General features: G+C 37.6%; 3 protein-coding genes across 4 annotated transcripts; all 3 read left to right on the top strand.

Annotated features, from left to right (window-relative positions):
* The first annotated feature begins 278 nt into the window (after positions 1-278).
* LOC114523717 (carboxypeptidase D-like) lies at positions 279-3,572 on the top strand. Of its 2 annotated transcripts, none has more exons than XM_028544733.1 (5): positions 279-526; positions 1,296-1,793; positions 1,892-2,175; positions 2,272-2,450; positions 2,697-3,572. In XM_028544733.1, exons 2-5 carry the CDS (start codon positions 1,309-1,311, stop codon positions 3,234-3,236), a joined length of 1,488 nt encoding a protein of 495 aa, XP_028400534.1. In that variant the 5' UTR covers positions 279-526; positions 1,296-1,308; the 3' UTR covers positions 3,237-3,572. The 2 variants fall into 2 exon arrangements, with proteins under 2 accessions (XP_028400534.1, XP_028400532.1); XM_028544731.1 differs by having other exon boundaries at positions 280-548.
* Positions 3,573-3,874: 302 nt separating this feature from the next.
* Positions 3,875-5,997, top strand: LOC114523718 (lipase ZK262.3-like). The gene is made up of 3 exons (XM_028544734.1): positions 3,875-4,341; positions 4,913-5,187; positions 5,434-5,997. The coding sequence occupies exons 1-3, from the start codon at positions 3,967-3,969 to the stop codon at positions 5,933-5,935; spliced, it is 1,152 nt and encodes a 383-aa protein (XP_028400535.1). The 5' UTR covers positions 3,875-3,966; the 3' UTR covers positions 5,936-5,997.
* A 423-nt stretch (positions 5,998-6,420) lies between these two features.
* LOC114523719 (vegetative incompatibility protein HET-E-1-like) lies at positions 6,421-10,847 on the top strand. The gene is made up of 4 exons (XM_028544735.1): positions 6,421-6,944; positions 8,518-8,945; positions 9,029-9,132; positions 9,454-10,847. The coding sequence occupies exons 1-4, from the start codon at positions 6,647-6,649 to the stop codon at positions 9,554-9,556; spliced, it is 933 nt and encodes a 310-aa protein (XP_028400536.1). The 5' UTR covers positions 6,421-6,646; the 3' UTR covers positions 9,557-10,847.
* Positions 10,848-20,023: the final 9,176 nt, after the last annotated feature.

Here is a 20,023-nt window from a genome sequence, read left to right on the forward strand (position 1 = left end):
TGTAGCAAGTAGCAACGACTTCGTAAGGATTCAACCAAAAGACGTTTCTCTTATTCAGCTTTTAATAAGATGGAGTTTGTTGCAATTGTTAAAGAAGTAATCTCACATCAGCTTTGTGCATGCGCAGAGGCCAAGCAACGCCGTTTTACAAATTACACGAGAGTAAATTAGAGTTAAAATTTTAAAACTCTTTTTCTCCGGATCTAAAATTACCTGATATCATGAATGCTGTGTTTTTATTGCATTTCGACTTTTCTGCGTAGGATGACGAAACCTCCCACAGAGATGAAATTATAATCTGTGAGGAAGGAACCATGACGTCTTCATTTTGAATATGGAAATTCGGGTTTGATTACGAATGGCAGATGTTCATTAATAAAGTATATCAATACGTCTCCAAGCTTTCTTTCGATATAAAATTCATTCACCGCAACAGAATCATCAAGAGAAGGGTACATTTAACACAATAAATTGTGAAGCATCGATTAAAATTTCAAACTAAACGAAGGCTGTAGAAATATACACTGTGAGTTGTCTTCGATTTGAAGGTTTGTATTCAATATTGTATTTATTTACATACCGTGAAGGGTTTTGCTTAAACGGATATTTTCTCAGTATATTCCCATGAGACGCTATTGTTTCTGTACTTAGTCTCAGGAGAAAGCGATGGGCATAATGTTATCTTAATGTTTGTTAGACAAAATATAATTTGAAGGTTGAAACAAGCATCTTACATGACTCATCGCTTCAAAACAAAGTGGTCTAACGATACTATATCCAAGGGCCGTATCGCATTACTTTAGTAGATCATTGAAGACGTTTTACTTTAGACACAGAAAGCGATGAAATCGTTTATTTTGTCACTTTCAAACGCCGCACTATACACCGTAGATACAAAATTACTAATAGATATCTCCACACGATATCTACTGTATTTGATGCTGTATGGCTTATATCAGCCCATATAGTTGATAGATCTCGCGATGACGGGATTGTCAGTTTGTGACATTCTCAATTGCGATGGGAAAAATTGAGTTACAAGTTCGATTTAACCTGATGAAGCCTTAGCCTACATGTGTTTCAAAACCCCGGATTCTTTCGCTTTTTTATGGATCAGCGACGAGCAAATTCATTCCTGTTTACAAATGTTTCCTCCAAACGTAATGGACCATGAAAACAAACATGCATAGTGTAATAACAGTGTTTCGTAAAACCTCTTCGATGAAGGAAAGTGATCTTTACTAAGACTTCACTGTCTCTTTCAACAGAACTATTCATTTCCTGATCTTTTCTAGACAACTCTTGGCAATGAAGAGAATCTCGAAGACAATTGTTGCTATTCTGTTAGCAATTTTTTCAACCACATCGTTAAACGATGCATCAGTTGAGTTCAAACATCACAATTACGATGCCCTGACGAAAGTCCTCAAGGAGTATTCCGAATCTTGTAAGAATATTTCGAAGCTGTACGACATTGGAGAATCCGTTGAAGGAAGAAAGCTGTGGGTTTTTGAGATATCCGACAACCCAGGAAAACACGAATTAACAGAACCAGAATTTAAGTATGTTGGCAATATGCACGGGAACGAGGTTGTGGGAAGAGAGTTGTTGTTGCATTTAATCGCTTTGTTGTGCGATAATTATGGTAAGAATGAAGAGATAACAAAACTCGTGGATACAACACGAATACACATTATGCCTACGATGAACCCAGACGGTTACGAGGCCGCTTTCGAGGGCGATTGCTCCACAGTTCAAGGTCGTCAAAATGCTGACCACGTCGACTTAAACAGGTAGGGAATAGCGTGAACACCACATGATCTTATTTCATTTAACAAATACCAAAAGATAGGTCCTCATTTGATGTCCTATGTGTCAAAATCTATTCCAGAAATTTTCCAGATCATTTTCGTCACACGAAGTTACCTCCAGAGAAAGAGACGAAGTTGCTGATCAAATGGATAGAATCCAATCCATTCGTACTCTCAGCCAATCTTCATGGAGGATCTTTGGTTGCAAACTACCCACTTGATGATTACCCTGTGAACTCAAGGGACAGTTCCACACCAGATGACGATGTTTTCAAAGAACTTGCTCTGACCTACTCAATGAATCACGCCACAATGCACCTTGGCCGAGCTTGCAGCGGATTTCCAAACGAGAAATTCAAACTCGGTAGGAATTTGTGATCTGCTCACCATGGCTACAAACAGCCATCGTCATGTCTCCATTTTCTTCATCATTTCTACGAATCTTCGCTTATCTTTCCAGGAATCACCAACGGTGCCCATTGGTACAGCGTGGAAGGTGGGATGCAAGATTACAACTATTTTCATAGTAATTGCTTTGAAATTACTTTGGAACTAAGTTGTTGTAAGTTTCCTTACGCCAAGGAACTTCAAAAGTACTGGAACGACAACAAAGAAGCTCTCCTTGCATTTATACAGAAGGTGAGTTAATACAGGCTGTGAGAAGGCTGTTCATCTGATGTGTTCTTCGTCTGTGTATCACAGGCCGTTGAAAGAAAGTTTATCTTGTCTGTCTAGCCTTTTACTCGTAGATAAAAATCAAGAATTTTTACTCAGTTTCATTTTGGTCCTAGAGGCAATAGCACGGGATCTATGGGTGGTAAACTCATGCTGGAGGGAGTCGATAGATTACATTCAGCGAATTTTGATTTCTTAATATTCCTATAGGTGCATTCAGGTATTTACGGGACAGTTAGGGACCTCAATGGTAAGCTTCTCGCCGGTGCTGAAGTCAGTGTCGAGAAGGGTCGAAAAGTTGTGAAAACTGCTAAACAAGGAGACTACTGGCGATTGCTTAATCCTGGAATTTACGAAGTAACGGTTTCCCTCCCTGGCTTTCCGGGAAAGTCGGTTTCGAGAAGTGTCAGGGTTGGAGCCGGTCCTACAAGACTTGATTTTGTGATTGAGTTGAAAGACGGAAGAGAAGTGACAAGTAATAAAACATTGATAGATTATGGAAAGAACGAGAAAAATGATAAGAAAAATGGAATTATAGTTAATGATAAGCCTCACAGTCAGAACGATGCCAACAATGAGATATCACGAAGCACAAACAATGCCAAGGGTGGTAAATCTTCCAGTCCCGGGGTTATTGCTATTGTATTGCTTAGTGTAGCGGGGGTGTTGTTGATTGCTATCGTCGTTATGGTGTTGTATTACAAGAAAGCTCGGAAAGATTATGATTATTCTAAGATGGAATTCACTTAGATAGACTTACAGTCACAGACAATTTCACTAACGTTTTTCGCTCGGCATACTTACCAGCCAACATTCAGGCCTTCCTTACTTCGGATTGAAGTTTTGATAAGAGCTATATCTAAAATATAACCCAACCACAGCTTGTTTTGCAGTCTCAGAATAATCAAGTATTGTGTAGATTTTGAAGCGCTATTCTTGAAATTACCTCATCAGGCACCAAAAATGTTGAAGCGAAAAACTTTAGTGAAATCAGGTCTTATTTAAGGACAGTCGGTAGGGAAGTTGTACATTAATGTTCAATGTATTATATCAATGAATCTTATTCAATAAAAAGTCTACTGCTCAGTCATGTATTTACTTAACATGTTTTAAGCCAGCCAGGTATTCTGACCTGCTGTGAAAACTGAAAATTATACATTTTAATCATGATTCACTATTCCTAAGACTTAATGAACATCAAAATATTTGCAAAGCCAGCAAAGCAGAATCAATCCGTCAGCCTGGCAATGTCGGCTGTCGTTTTCCTAAATTGCTGTCAAAATAAGAGTTTAAAAAGACGGCCCAATCAAGATATTTCAAGAGATTTGTTGCTTTTGGCTTTAGGTCAAATGAGGGCGCATCAGGGCGCATGTTAATCAACTGCTGAGACGCGTTTCAGCTGAACTTCCTCCTTCACCAGGGATAAACAAGTGCGACACTCAAATTATCATCATTCTATTCACGAACCGTCGTGGACATCATGGCTATCTTAAAGTACTGTTTATGCGTTTTTGTTCTTCTTTCTGTTTCTCAAACCGACGCGTTATTTGGCCGAAGATTTAGAATAAGACTTGGTGGTGCGAGATGCTCTTCAAAAATTCGTTGCGTTTCCTGTACGAATCACAAAAGTTGGTCTGGTAGTTCATGTCGTTGGTGCCCGAGAGATAAAAAATGTCATGCACACGGCGCGATTTTTGCCAACCCATGTTCGAGGACTCAAAACGTTGTTAGTGCCAGTGCTTGCAGTAAAATCGTGACAGCGACATACCAGAGAGATTTGGCATTTAAGATGGTGTATCTTTCTGCCTTGGCGTACGCTGATACCGTCGCTAATTATGTACAACGAGCAACCGAGGTAAGGGTTTGTTGAAAACAGATATTCATCAATGATTATAGATGAAAACGGTGCAGTAGATGATCGAGATATCAAATATAAACAAATATAGAACTAGCATGTTACCTTCCTTTCTCGGCAGAACAGACCTGGCAGTTAATCGTGAGCAGTGTCGTGCAACTTCCTCTTTTAAAATACCACCGACCACAAGACCACAACAACTAGAAATAAAAAAACAGATTCCCTTCTCTAGTAATGCTGGATCAATTATCTACTGGACCTCTAGGAAGAACAGTTTAGAACTGATAGAGCTATCCAGTATAAATAAAGTTAGTTTAGTTTAGGTTTCCTCCTGTAGTAACACTGGATCAATAAGAGATGATCCTTATTGGACCTCTAGGAAGAACAGTTTAGAACTGATAGAGCTATCCAGGTATAAATAAAGTTAGTTTAGTTTAGGTTTCTTCCTGTAGTAACACTGGATCAATAAGAGATGATCCTTACTGGACCACTAGGAAGAACAGTTTAGAACTGATAGAGCTATTAAGTATAAGGATTCACGCTCGTTTTTACTGCGTCACTCAATATCTAGGTATCGAGTTTCCGGGTTATACGGCAAGTCACAGAACGCTGCCAAGGAAATGCGAAATGCTCAGGCTTCATTGCTGTATCTCACAGCGAACGTGCAATCGCTGTTTCGTTTCGAGGTTCCCAACACACCAATCAAGTCGTTGTACAAGCATTGAAAATATTGAGCGTCCCTAAAGTACGTTTCCAGGCTGGTGGAAAGGTTCAAAAATATTTCAATGACGTGTTTGTTTCGATTTGGAAGAGACTCAAGTATGATGTTTACAGACAGATAAGAAGGTGAGATAGATTAGTTAAGAACTGATAGAGATATCCAGTATAAATAAAGTTAGTTTAGTTTAGGTTTCCTGCTGTAGTAACACTGGATCAATAAGAGATGATCCTTACTGGACCTCTAGAAAGAACAGTTTAGAACTGATAGAGACATCCAGTATAAATAGTTCAGTTTTGGTTTCCTCCTGTATATAGTAACACTGGGTCAATAGGAGACAACGTGTAGGCTTATGAGAAACTTATCGTTTGAAGGTATCCCAATTACAAAGTCTGGGTCACCGGCCATTCCCTTGGCGGGGCTTTGGCATCCCTGGCAAGTACAGTTCTTTCGTACGAAAAACGAAAACCGGAAGCCAACATATTTCTCTACACATTTGGCCAGCCAAGGGTGGGTGATTACCGATACGCCTTGCAGCACGATAAACTGGTACCCATCAGCTTCAGAGTCACCCATTATCGAGATCCTGTTGTTCACCTGCCCACCTGCAAGACGCTCCTCCCAGGCACACCTTGCATTGCCAACACCGGGGGACCCTATCACCATGGTAAAGAGATTCACTATGGCAACGCCGTGATGACGAAAACATCTTCGTATAAAAAGTGTCAAGGATTGCCTCACAACGAAGATCTCGGATGCAGCAATAACCCTAAGGTTTGGCTACAATGCTTCGCTGGTATAAATAATTTACAGAACTGTATTAACGATCACATGGTGTACTTTGGAGTGCGTGTTGGAGTTTGGTGGAAGAATTAGAAATTAAAAATAAGATTTGCGATATAAACCGTCAATAAAGAAAATAGAATTCGGCATTTTAATATAGTTTTGCTCGTGCAAACTTGTAGAACTAGATCTCCGTTTTCATAGTATATACATTACATGACAAAGGAGCATAAAATATATATCAAAAATAGATTGGATCCAACAAAATTAGATCGTATGAGCGGTGAGCCGCTTAAGATAACTTTGTAACTTGTTATTTTAATAATAAAATTTGTTACTTTGATACAACTTGTTTGCTTATTTGAATGAAAACAAATGGCAACCAGCTGGGAATAACAATACGATAATGCGCATGCGCGTTGTTTTCATATAAATGCGGTGGGAAAATCGTCTGTTAGTTGAACTTGCCCGGCGTTTATGATTGGTCAAACTAACTAAATTATGCTTCAGTAAACAGGTGTTTCGACAGCCAATATAAATCGGTCAAAATTTGCATTAATAGCTCTTGAGCTTCGGGTATATTTGTCCATGAAGGCCGCTTAAAAATCGCTCGTAATATTCCATCGTGATCCGTCAGGATTTTGCAAAAGAAGAGTTTGACCACAACACAGATTAGATTAGGCTTGCAAAAAAAAGCCAGCTATGATTTAAAATTGATATGCGCGAACAGGAATATATGTAGGTGGCATTGGTCAATGACTCATTTGGCTATCGTTAGCGAGTATTCAGTGATCAAAATCCATCATGGGCCAGACAGATAGCAGGACTTTTGAAGGACGAGTTGTACAAATATTGTCTGGGCATAGTCGCTCGGTGCTGCATTGTGAGTTCACGCCCGATGGCACAGTTCTGGCAACATGTGGTGCCGATAAAACTGTTCTTCTGTGGAACGTTGCCTCAGGAGAACTGATTCGATCTCTACAGGGCCATGCAGCTGAGGTAACGAGCTGTTGTTTTTATGAAAATATCTTGGCGACTTCCTCCAAAGACAAGACCGTTGTGTTATGGTTGTACGAGAGCGGACGGCGAGCCTCACGACTAGGTAAGAGCAGCAACGAGTGAAGTAGACGGAATAATTTTGCAAACGACATTGGACACATGAGATCTAAATGAGTTCGGGACACGTTTAAGCCCTCCTTCATCAGGATTCCCTGTGGCAGTATATTGCGAATTTCTTAACTGCTTGCTTAAGCCTTATAATTCGACTATATTTTACACCGCAAACTAATAAAAGACCCGCCATAGTGAAAGAAAAAATATAAAATAGACTTCAAACCGTTTAAATCAGTTCACATCTGTCATAATCACCGTCTACAATTCAACTAAATCGGCTTAGTAGAAAAAAAGCATAAATTATACGAACGTCTGCCGGAACCGTCTGCTTGTTTCTCGTTTTTTTGGTTGTAAATAACACAAAGTTTGTTGGCGTTGCCAAAATTTGCATTGAAGTATACACAAACACTTTAAAGTTAATGCGGAATTTCATCAATAATTTATATGAGTTCCTCTTTGAGACAAAATTTAGGTCATAACGACTTGTCAATTGCATTTTATTTCATTTCGTGAAAGTTAAAACAAAGTTGGCGGGCTTTATTTAGCCGTTAACTAAAAATGTAAAACATCGAGATATATACAGACTAGCTCGTGTCTTCGAACTCGTATTTGGCTTAAAAACTTTTTCATGATAAATAATTCAGCGTTATTTGATATTTTGCTTTTAAATAAAAATATAATTATAGTATTCCTAATACCTGTAGGACTTTTATGAGTTCGGGTTAAATTAATCCTTAATGCCGAAAATTTTTTAAATTTCAATTCATCGGGTGAATCTATTGAACGCGCGTTGAACGTCCTCAAAATTACGACGCAGATTTGCAGTAGCAATATATTTTTTCAAGTTTTCAAATCAAATGAGATATATTCTCATTGTTGAGTTCTACAGCGTATAAACCTTGAAAGAAAGCCATGACGAAATTTTCAATTTGCTTCACAAAGGGGCGTCAAGAACTCGTCAATTAAACCCCGTGATATTAAATATAAAAATCTTGTTAAAACTTTATTCAGCGCAGAAAATATTAAAAACATTACGGCTTGGTTTGATGTATATGTAAATTTTCAGACAACAAAGTTAAGGATTGATAATATTAAGGTTAAAAACTAAAAACTGTTTTCAATTATGGCTTGTCCACTGAGTTTGCATTTATCATGAAGCATATAATTTGAGCTGATTACTATTATTAGTTTCGAGTATTTCGTTAGTAACACATTGCTGATATATACTTTAATTATGCTTGAGACAACTTTACCGACATTTTACCTTTGTTTGACCGCGAGATTTGCCACAAATGAAAACAAAAATTGAAATGATTTTGAAGACATGAACTTCAGTAAATACTATACGCAAAGTTTTGAACTGATATAACAAACCAGAGATACTCTACTTATTAAACGACGGTTGTAACTACAAAAGATGGCGAGATTTAAAGTAGTTTGTGACTGATTCGCCAGTCAAAATCGTGTATTTTGAAGTTAGTTACGATTTAACTATACTCAAAGTGTTTTGTACAACAGACAGACAATGCCAGGTAATAAATTATTCCTGTTCTCCCCTCCAGCAATTCATTCTGGTCCAGTTTTGTCCTGTTCCATCTCATCGAGCGGTCAGTTCTTGGCATCGTGTTCAGAAGACAAAAGTATTGGTTTGTTTAAGTTTCAGCCCGGATCAGGCGCGTTTATTAATGGTTCAGATATGAAAAAATTGAGCGGACATCTCTCGATCGTCAACGATATTAAATTTTCGCCAAACGGCAGCTTTTTGGCAAGCGCGTCTCAGGACAAGACCATCCGAATCTGGGAAACTGGGACTGGCACATGCGCGATAGTCTTGGACGATCCTTTTGGTCCGGTGCTAAAGTTGCGTTATTCGCCCTCTGGGGATCACATGATCAGCTTGTCGAGCCCAGGGAATTTCGTGAGCGTGTGGAACACGGAGTCCAATATGGTAGACAACGTATTGGAAGCGAATAACGGACGAGAGATACAGGTAGTTGTCAAGCTCGTGCCCAGGTCATCACGCACGTTCATAAACAAGAATTATAGCTACTTACAAAGATTTCTTTCTTTTAGAACATAGCCATAACTTCGGACGGGCGGTCCACCATTGGCCTATCAAAAGACAACAAAATAACTTTATGGACAAAAATGACACGAAAATGTACACCAGAGTTAAGGTATGAAATCAAAACAAACCTTATTTATACTGGATAGCTCTAAAGTGTTCTTCCTAAAGGTCCAGTAAGGATAATCTCTTATTGACCCAGTGTTACTACAGGAAGAAACCTAAACTAAACTAACTTTATTTATACTGGATAACTCTATCAGTTCTAAACTGTTCTTCCTAGAGGCGCAGTAAGGATCATCTCTTATTGATCCATTGTTACTACAGGAGGAAACCCTAAGTTTTTTCTGATTGGCAGAGAGTTATAGACAAATAGAGTGCATGATATAGCATTTGCTCTTATATGTAAAGAAATAATGAACTTTCTCGACAGAACAACGCAACACAAAAAAGGTGTAAATGCGATGGCCATAACCCATTCTGACTGCTGCGTGGCGACAGCTGATGGTGAAGGATTAGTTTTGATATGGAATTAGAAGAACGCTGAAAAATTGAGATGAAACATCGGTATGCTTGGGTTGAATATTCCGTGGAGCCGTTTTGCCGGGATGGGAAACAATCGACACTGTGTACTGAGCTATATATATCAGATGAACCACTCAGGGTTTAATCGTTAGTATGATTGCAATAAAATATGAGTGTAAATTGTTACAATTCTGGTCTGTTACAATAGAATTATAAATCACCATTAATTACAGTCTTAGTCTAAAGATTCCATGTTTCACAAGAATCAGGTTGAAGAAGTCTTCAAATACATATATAATGTTCATGCAAGAAGCTTAACAATCTTCTTCTGATTTTAAAATCAATCAAAATGATCACTAAATATTTGGATATATCAAGTGATAATCTCAATCACTGTAAATTATACAGTGATGCTGCAAGTTTGAAAATTCGCAGTAGGAGACTAGCAGTTATTTAGAGAAATGCAATAAGTCAAAGACGTTTTAAGCGACATGTAGGTTCGAATGAAAGCGAACGTAACTATATACAATACATCGGTTTGTTGAGCAAAAACGCCCAAGCGGCTTTTAAGATTCTTGCTAGGAATTCTACTGAAATTAAACGGAAATTAAACGGAACCGAAAATTCAAACTCTATTTAGCTAAAAATTGCATTTCATATCCCAGAACCGCGCCGGCATTTTTATTGATACACCCTGTTCAGGGTGTGCATAAAAACCCACGCTGTTTTTAAACTATAAAAGATTTTAGATTTAGAACCACGAGGAATTTCAAACGTCATTGGAATGAAATTGTTAAGTGTCGTATATGTCTTATCTTGGCGAAGATTGTTTGTTATTGTTAATGCTTTCATGATCGGAACAAATGTTCTTGACAACGACGAAAATATGCCGAGAATGCAAAAGGAATTTTGGGCGGAAAATATTTTCCTGCCCTTCGGCAAAAAAATCTTTGTCATTGAGGCTAGGTTGATGTAACGAAAAATATAACAGGTGTAAGAAATAATGTACCTCGAAATGTTTGCGGTATTATGCAGTGGTCAAATAAAATATGACTGAATTTTCCTGGTGCAACTAAATACATTTCCGCCAATTATTGAAAGCCGTATCCATGCAGTGCTATGTGAATGCTGGATTAGTGAAACAATTTCAATGGCGCGATTAATACTATACTGGGCATATACTGTATATTTATATGATTAATACTGATGGACTATATTATATCGAGGGTCAAAGAAATTGTCAACAAAAAATCGATGTCGTGCACTTCTGAATTACCAGTAAAATCATGATCACATCTTGTAGATTTAGTACATGTTTGAACGTGTAGTTATATACTCTCGTACATTTATTTGGTCTTCTATAACTGTTGTGCTGATAACTTTCTGCTTAGTTTAACGTGGTTAGATCATGCAGAGGTTGTACACTTCCTGAATCGCATGAGCTTTCGTATATCCTAAAGTGATCTCATATATTTCATTCTGTATTGAACGTTCTTGAATGATTTATTCAACCTTCATCATGTCGAAAGAATAAATATGTTTGGTAGAGTCAAACTTGAAGCACTCTTCTCACATGTGACTGAGGTGAAATTACAATCAGACAACTGCATATTACAGGAATCAAACCTCAGTCACAGAGATGAAAGACACATGTACTAACCACTGTGTTTGGTAGAGTCAAACTAGAAGCACTCTTCTCACATGTGACTGAGGTGAAATTACAATCAGACAACTGCATATTACAGGAATCAAACCTCAGTCACAGAGATGAAAGACACATGTACTAACCACTGTGTTTGATAGAGTCAAACTGAGGCATTTTTCTCACATGTGACTGAGGTGAAATTATAATCAGACAACTGCATGCATATTACAGGAATCAAACCTGAGTCACAGAGATGAAAGACACATGTACTAACTGCATGCAGGTGTCAGGATTGACGCACATCCACCCCACAACTATATGAAAGTAAGGAATATTGTATTGTATTGTATTGTATTTATGTTGTATTGTAAATAAAAGGGTTTTTCGCTGTGCGCTACCAACAATGACGTATTTCGACATTCCTATTTTAATATATGGTAAACAGTGTTTCCGGGCTCTGACAGTGGCCAATATCTTAAGATGAAGATATTGTTTGTGTTGTAAAATGCGTTCACAAATAGAATTGTGGCATTTAGATATTCAAAGACACACAGTATGAGCTTTACAATATCATTATATAATAATATATATGTTTCCTGGGTGTCTATGTCGGAATAAATACAGCTCGTTGGAAAAGTAAACAGTTCCGACATATTGTTCCCACCCACATTGTAATTATAGAGTTATTGTACAGTGCTAAGGTCTAGGTCAAACGTCGCTCTTTTCATGAGAAGAGGAATAAAAAACCTTCACTGATCTTCAACAGTCGAAACTAATGGAAGCGGTCCCGAAGGCGACAGAACAATGTATAGAAAATTTGCGCAGACGTCTTGTTCAGCCAGAACAAGGAAAACGTTTCACTTTCCCCCTCGAAGACGGTGATAAAACATTCTTAAAGCAGAAATAAAATTTCATGGAATCGGATACTGATAAGCTTAAAAAAACATCGCCCGATACTAATACAATATTAACTTCTATAAGCAAGAAGACATCAAACAAGACTGTTGAAAATCGGCTTTTATATATTATGTCACGTCCTTGAAAACTCAAGAAATATAATGTAAAAAAGTACAGCAATACGTACATTTAACACCAAACAGAAAATTATATAACTAACAAATCGGGAGGAAACGCATGTGAGGTTACGTGATGTTCATCATAGCTAATAACAATTTAAAGTGCTACTAAATATATATTCAAGCGAGTAAATGATCATTCTAACAGAAACAATTATACTGATATAAAGCTGGTACATGCACGCAGTACATAGTCTGTATAGACCATGTTGACATAATAAATTAATACTGGTCGAAATGTCACCGTGAAATTGTTGGCTAACGTTTTGTGTTTACAGGATGTTCATCTCGCGTCTTTCAAGAGTGTCTTTCCGTTTTTTATTTCATCAAAGTTTCTGCTGTCAATGGTTCTATCGCAACGTTCATTGATTCTGCGTATCGCTTCTGCTCTCTGATGTGAACATTGCCTAAATCTCGCATGTTTTATAGACTCTAGTTCATATCTATCTAAAGTCATATGGCGAATAACACTTAGATAGCGCACAAGTTAAATACCATGCGCGCCGTTTTATTCAGAAATTGTTGGGCAAATTAAATACCAAAACCTTAGTGTATGGCATCGTTTTCCATTATGGATAAATTTGATACATTCAGGTTATATATATTGAAAATCTTTACTGCTTTTTAATACCTACAAAAGTTTATGTGTCTTGATATAGCAATCAAGTACCCTGCGTGTTTGCCGGCGGGGGTCCACAATTCCCAAGTACCGGACACAATCTGGAAGGAAAGGCGAATTCGTACCTCAAAAGCATCCTTAATTCCCATGTATATATTCGTCAAATCCAGAGAGTCTGCGTTTTATACATTTGGAGACGAGTTTTTAGGAACACAAAGAGCTAGACCAGTTGATGAAACATGAATTAAAAACACGGATAAAAAGCAGTGGGGACGTATCACTGAGAAACGGAAGAAAGATTCTCGTCATGCAAGTGGTAGCACTAATGGGTAGGCTGAAGTCTCTTTAGTCTGAAGTTTTTCTTATCGATTTATCATTTATAATCCCCCATGCAGTTAACATAAAATACGAATGGTTTGAAGACGAAATATACTAATTTCTCTAAATGTTGTACGTGTATGTCAAAGAAAACAAACTACAAATAGTAACTTTTGATTTGGCAAATTTTGTTTAAAAAACCGATTGAATTAAGAACTTGGTGAAAACAACTGATTCGTTGGGCAAAACTGCAACAGTCGTGTAGGTGTTAACATATAGAAAGCGATCTTTGTTGTAAACTGGAAGCAGCGGAAAGTCCATGAAGAGTTTATTTGCCCCGTTTCGGACGTCGAACGTCTCACTTTGGCTTCGCTAACCTCTAGTTTGGCACACGAAAGGTTTAGAGTCGAAAAAGGTCTCTGAAAATATCCGGCGATAATTGATCCAAAGGGTGCGTGAACCAATAAGGATATCCCCTCTTACTATATTCCACTTGGTACCGTTATTTCTCAAAAATAAAAAAATAACGTATTTAAATGTTGAACAGGTACTTCATTAATCGAATTTGAAATGCAATTTGTGATACCTACGCAAATTCCATCCTTTTCAAAACACCCTCGCAAAAAAACCCACCAGCCTATTTTTTTATGGCTAAATAGTCAGAAGAAATGTTCTATAAACCACAAAACAAGTGCATCGAAATGCAGGGAAAATTTTTCGACACAAAGAAAATGTGGGGTGAAATTATTTTGCAACGAAACTAAGCTGTAATATATATAGAAGAAAATAATATTTTGATATATATCGTATTTCACAACATAAAATGAAACTTTGCTCGAACACTTTGGGGGATTAGTGCACTGTACTAATATTTGTACCGGTGTAATAGTACTTGTCAAAATAAAGCTCTATTTACAGTATGCATTATTGTGGGTTCGGTAAGGAAGAATTTTGTATACAGGTGTTTCATCTATTTTATCAATCTCGAATTTATTCGTACTATATTATAAATATGTATAAACCCCTAAAATTGAACAAACTAAACATGGTATGAACGGATAAATTGTTACGGATGAAATTTGACTAGCTATTTGGGAACTTGTGCGTGGTGTAAATGAGACATGTTAAATGTACATGACTGAATTTTCACACAGCGTATTACTGAAAAGCATTGCAAGTGTTTACATGCGTCTGCGACATTCCAGCAGTTCAGTACTCATCATGAACATCCTGTATTTTGTCAAGAGACGAACAATCAACAAGGTCAAGTGGAAGTAGTCTTAGTAGTGACTTTATAAGAGAATAAAGACGAGATAAAAAAACAGATTAGATTATACTGCGTATTATATATTTATCATATAGTGCTGCCTATATATAGTATGGTGCATAAAACTATAAAATGCATGGGTTCTAATATATCAAAATTTATATCAAATTATTCCCCAAAAGTGTTTAGATTTTCTACATACTTTACCACTGAGTTAAGAATGGTTATAGAACATCTACAGATTGTACAAGTCATACATGTTTTCGATTGTGTTTCTTTCTTAAAGTGATCTGATGTTGTACAGAACTCACTGCTGAGTTAAGCATGGTTAGATCATGCAGAGGTGGTACATGTTCTTGAATGTGAGCTACCTTGAAGTGATCTGATGTTGTACAGAACTCATGTGAGTAGAGTTAAGTCTCTCCTGTGTTCTCTCTCAGTTGACTGAGTTAAGCATGGTTAGATCATGCAGAGGTAGTTCATGTTCTTGAATGTGAGCCACCTTGAAGTGATCTGATGTTGTACAGAACTCATGTGAGTAGAGTTAAGTCTTTTCCGTGTGCTCTCTCAGTTGACTGAGTTAAGCATGGTTAGATCATGCAGAGGTGGTACATCAGTACATGTTCTTGAATATGAGCTACCGTAAAGTGATCTGATGTTGTACAGAACTCATGTGAGTAGAGTTAAGTCTTTCCTGTGGCTCTCTCAATTGACTGAGTTAAGCATGGTTAGATCATGCAGAGGTGGTACATGATCACACGCATGCCTTGACGGGCTACGTGCCGGAGTAACTTATATAGAAAGTGAAAAGATTGTTGTAGAAATCTCTATATTCAGTCACACAACTGTATATTGCTTAGTCACTTGCACCAGCGTTTTTTTCTGTGTTATGAAACACATGCAGGATAGAATCGCCCCCCATACCACCACCACAACAGTTCGAAAGTACTGAGATATTGTATTGTATATATGAGCACTTTCTATACACACTACCAACAACAACGTATTTGATATGCCTCGGTGCAATTATATACGTCTAGAAGCACGAGCCATCAACTGATGACGTAAGAGGCTGGTGGTGTATAGTGAGTTTCCGGAAGTCATCAAAAGTGATGCAATAATTTTCGTCCTTGCATGACGTGAAATGAAACTAATTATATAACGCTACTATTACTGAATATGCATGTGTACATAAAACAGTCAGTTTCGAGGAGGAACATAACATCGTTGAGAACCACACATATTCTAAAATGCATATGGTGATTTCTTTTATGAAATATGACTTGTTCTTGGGAGAGTACGTTTTTCCACATATTTTAGTAAATTTCCTGCAATGATTTTCACACAAACCTTTAGGTTTAAAAACACATATGCATGGTAAGGCTGCTTTCCACTGTCACGTTTTTTTGTATGTACGAACACGCACGTAAAAGTTTAAAATCATTTAGAGTTACTTTACGGTATCTTTCTCCGCAGAATTTTTTCATTCTGCAGATAATGTTAGAGCAGCACGATGCTATCATACTTTTGGGAGTAAAATTCGCTTTGAGATCGCTATAGCTTTGATGTCTTGCCATGCAAATCGGGTGATAGCGTTAAACTATAGGGCCTTAATTAAATTATACACGCTTATATGAAATCAACGATTAAATAGATGCATATATAGAGTTGGATTTTGTTGATGATTTGATGTGTTTTTTCTGGCATCAAGTTAATAATACAACAGCTGAGAGGGTTTTAAACGCTTACGTGCGTTTAGGCACGTGCAAACTAGAACGTACTCTGGAAAGCTTAGGGTTTGAACGTCTTCTTGCGTGAAAATGGCAAGGGCGGCAGATGAATCAGCGTTTCATAACAGCCCACCCTGCAGAGAGCACCGGACACTGAATTTGGCAGCAATGCAAAAGAAGCGTTTGTATATTTAGAGTATCGTCTCCGGACTCCGGCGGTGTTTGTATAGTTAATTACAGCACCGATACAGTGTTGAGACGCCTGTTTTTATAAATCACGAGAAAGAGTTGCGTCTGTCTGTCTTGTTTACACAGCAAGGAGCGCTTGCTTTAAAACTTACTAGGAAATACAAGTACGATACATTATTGTCGGACAGGGAGTTCCGTGTGAGCGGAAAGCCAATCAGCAGGAATAATCATTACCACAAAAACTGGCTCTGCGCCGCATATGGGGTCGACTTATTTTATTATTCGTTTCGTTCAAATTCGACTGATCATCAATTTAGTAACAAACCCACCTTATTCCTAAAAAAACTGTATGTATGCATAATGCGGGCTTTTTTTAAGCTTAGTCCCCTCTGTTTCAAGGGTGTTGATGGGCAACTTTTACTATAGGAAAATCGCACCATGTAGTCGCTAACTGATTAACCTATCCTGATTTGTAATCAAACACAACAATTAAGGATTAACGCCTATTTTGCCATAACCGCTTGAATCCTGAATGATTTTCCTGAGTTATCACGCTAAAATATGTGAGCGATAAATGATTTAGCTAATGATTATCAGAGACGGAAGGCCTTTTTTTAGATTTTTTGTTTTTTGTAACAAAGAAAATGAGTTTGAACGGGAAAATGATACTACACGATTTTAACAGCCCTATATCGACCACGCGCACTTGTGAAGACTCACGTAAGTTGTAACCGCGAGACACGATTCCACCCGTTCTACGAAAAACAAACTAAATTAAAATAAACCTTTTGCTACGAACAACTTAATGCACTTTTCCAGTGTCTCCCTCCCGCCAGCCCTGTTGAAAGCTGCTTAATTTCACTACCAATCAACAATGCTTGTTGCTAAATTTGATTATATACTCGCATGGTGCTGAGACCAATTATGTTGTTAAGGCCACGAAAATTAAAAGCTGTGAATGACACTAAAAACTTGGTGAAATAACAAAGTATTGAGAAGACGGATAATAATAGACTACAGTAATCATTGTAAAGAAAATTTGAGGAATATCTATGTATTTCTGTAACTGTTTTCACACTATAAGATAAACTAAATAGGATTTCTTTCATAGAATCTGTCTAAGGTTCAGTCAGTTCCTTACATATAAACACGCGTGGCTTTAATAATTTCGACGGGCTTGTTTGGACGAATTCGGGGGATGACCTTCAGATTTAGAATGAAAAGTGCATGCCTGCGGGTAAAAAACTAGGATTGATTTAATAGCGAGGTTATACGGATTTGTCGAACACGATAGTTCATCCGGCAATAGACGTTTTTGGGGCATGGTATGTAAAAATAATAATCATTTGTGTGATATGTGTTTCTTGAATAAAGATCATCATTTGTCTTGGCACATAGCTACATCATCATAACGAGAGGAAAAAATTCACGTAATGAAACTTCTCATTGACTTATTCTCGGCCTGTTTGGACATGCAGGCGCTCGTGAGAAAACATGGATTAACTATTTTTTACAAACTTAAATCCTTTCCTACCTCAGAATATAATCCTTGAAATATTTGTGGCAATTCTTTGTTTTTCAACCGTTGAAAGACTTCTTGGTTGCCGCGCATGCAGAATGCATGGGAAGCAATAAGGAAGAATAACTCGGGCAGTCTAGCCCGGCCTTAGAAAGATGACAGCAAATGCGTGTGAATATAGCTTCATGAAACAACAATTTCAACCATTTTAAAGATAGCTAACCGAGCTGGTATATGTGCAAAACCTAAAACATGTGCAGCCTACGTCGTAAAGACCATATTCTTTGTAATTCTTTGTAGGTACTATACTATAGTATACTATACATGACGTTTTCCTCGAAATATTACGAAGTATGGTCTATATGGGCGCTTTCTTTCATACGGTATATAAAAACGGCTAGAACGATCCTGTTGTATTTCAGTACAGACAGATTACTGGCAACATCATGCATGCACAAATCTGCATTCGCGTTTATCGTTATTTACAACTGCCTAGCTCGGGAAATGCACAGTTTAACCGCGATATTTTTAACGAAATACTGTCAGTGATCAGTTCAGTTCAGTTCAAAATATGACCGCTCTGATAGGCTATAAAAAGTAGTGACTTGCCGAGTGCATGCATATAATTCGAGGTGTTCATATTATTATGACAGTATTTATAATAACTTTTCATCGAATGTGGCATATTATAACCATGAAACGGCCGAAAATAAATAAAAAAATTCATCATGGATATATTTACACACATGCAAACATGCAAGCATTACAATACTCATAACATAAGCTCGCTTGGTAATTTCATCTCCAGCTGGTATATGGTACTTACATTGTTTGTCGTCAACAATTAAACAACAGGGAACGCCTTGGACGAATATGCAATGATTAATAGCTGAGATAGCTGTCGTTCTTTCGTTAAAAAAATGTCCTGTTGAAAGAATGCTATAGGGCTTAATATGATTATGGGCTTATAGTACTTGTGGATTATATTTCACGATGTTTACGAACAGATTAAGACTTAAGTGCGTGTTAAATGAACATGCATATACATGCCAATATAATGGAATATACTTTTAATATCATTAAAAAGGCTAAGAGCTTCGTGGCGACAGCAACATATAGCTACAATATACAATATAAATATTGCAGTGATAATCAAGAGAATAAAAAGGGAAGGGTATTCGCCAGGCCATATATGCTCTTTAATAACATCGAATGTCACGTTTTCACTTTGAATTAAAATCATATGACCATTCCAAACCTTATGATCGCGCGTGGGCTCGCTATGGCCTACGTAAATTGCGGCGGAATTATTTCATCATTTCCATGGCAAACTGATGTAATTTAGTGCAACATATCGTATTCAAACAACCTGTATCTCTCAATTTGGAGAACAAATTCGTAAGTTTCATGCAACCCAGAACGCCCGAAATAGTTCACATTCAACATGTATACCGTGACAACACAATACCGCGTTAAACCGTGACGGAATATGTACAACATCAGATCACCTTATGGGAGCTCACATTCAAGAACATGTACCATCTCTGCATGACCTAACCATGCTTAACTCGGCAGTGAGTTCTGTACAACATCAGATCACCTTAAGGTAGCTCACATTCAAGAACATGTACCACCTCTGCATGATCTAACCATGCTTAACTCAGCAATGAGTTCTGTACAACATCAGATCGCTTTAAGATATAGCTAGCTCACATTTAAAAACATGTACCACCTCTGCATGATGCAACCTTGCCTCACATATGATTTTTGGCACTTCACTCGATGCAGGTAAATTCTAGAGATTGAAAGGGTCTTAATTTCCAATGGAATTATACACACTTCAAATTCAAGATAAGAACAGTTGATGGGAAAATGAGTCAACTATAGGTCCTCCGGTAGGAACCGAACCTACGCTTTTGCGATGCCGGTGCAATGCTCTTGCCACTGAGCTACAGAGGTAGCTGACAAGAGCAAACGCGACATGCTTCACTTAATAGTGAGTTCTGTACAACATCAGAATGCTTCAAAATTCAAGAATATGTACTACCCTCTATACACATGACTTAAGCTAGCCCCATTTACACTGCCGCACAACTTTAAGTTGGGTACGGACGA

Source organism: Dendronephthya gigantea, unplaced genomic scaffold (assembly GCF_004324835.1).
Source record: "Dendronephthya gigantea isolate DGI-Jeju-01 unplaced genomic scaffold, DenGig_1.0 000028F, whole genome shotgun sequence".
Taxonomy (NCBI): Eukaryota; Metazoa; Cnidaria; class Anthozoa; order Malacalcyonacea; family Nephtheidae; genus Dendronephthya; species Dendronephthya gigantea.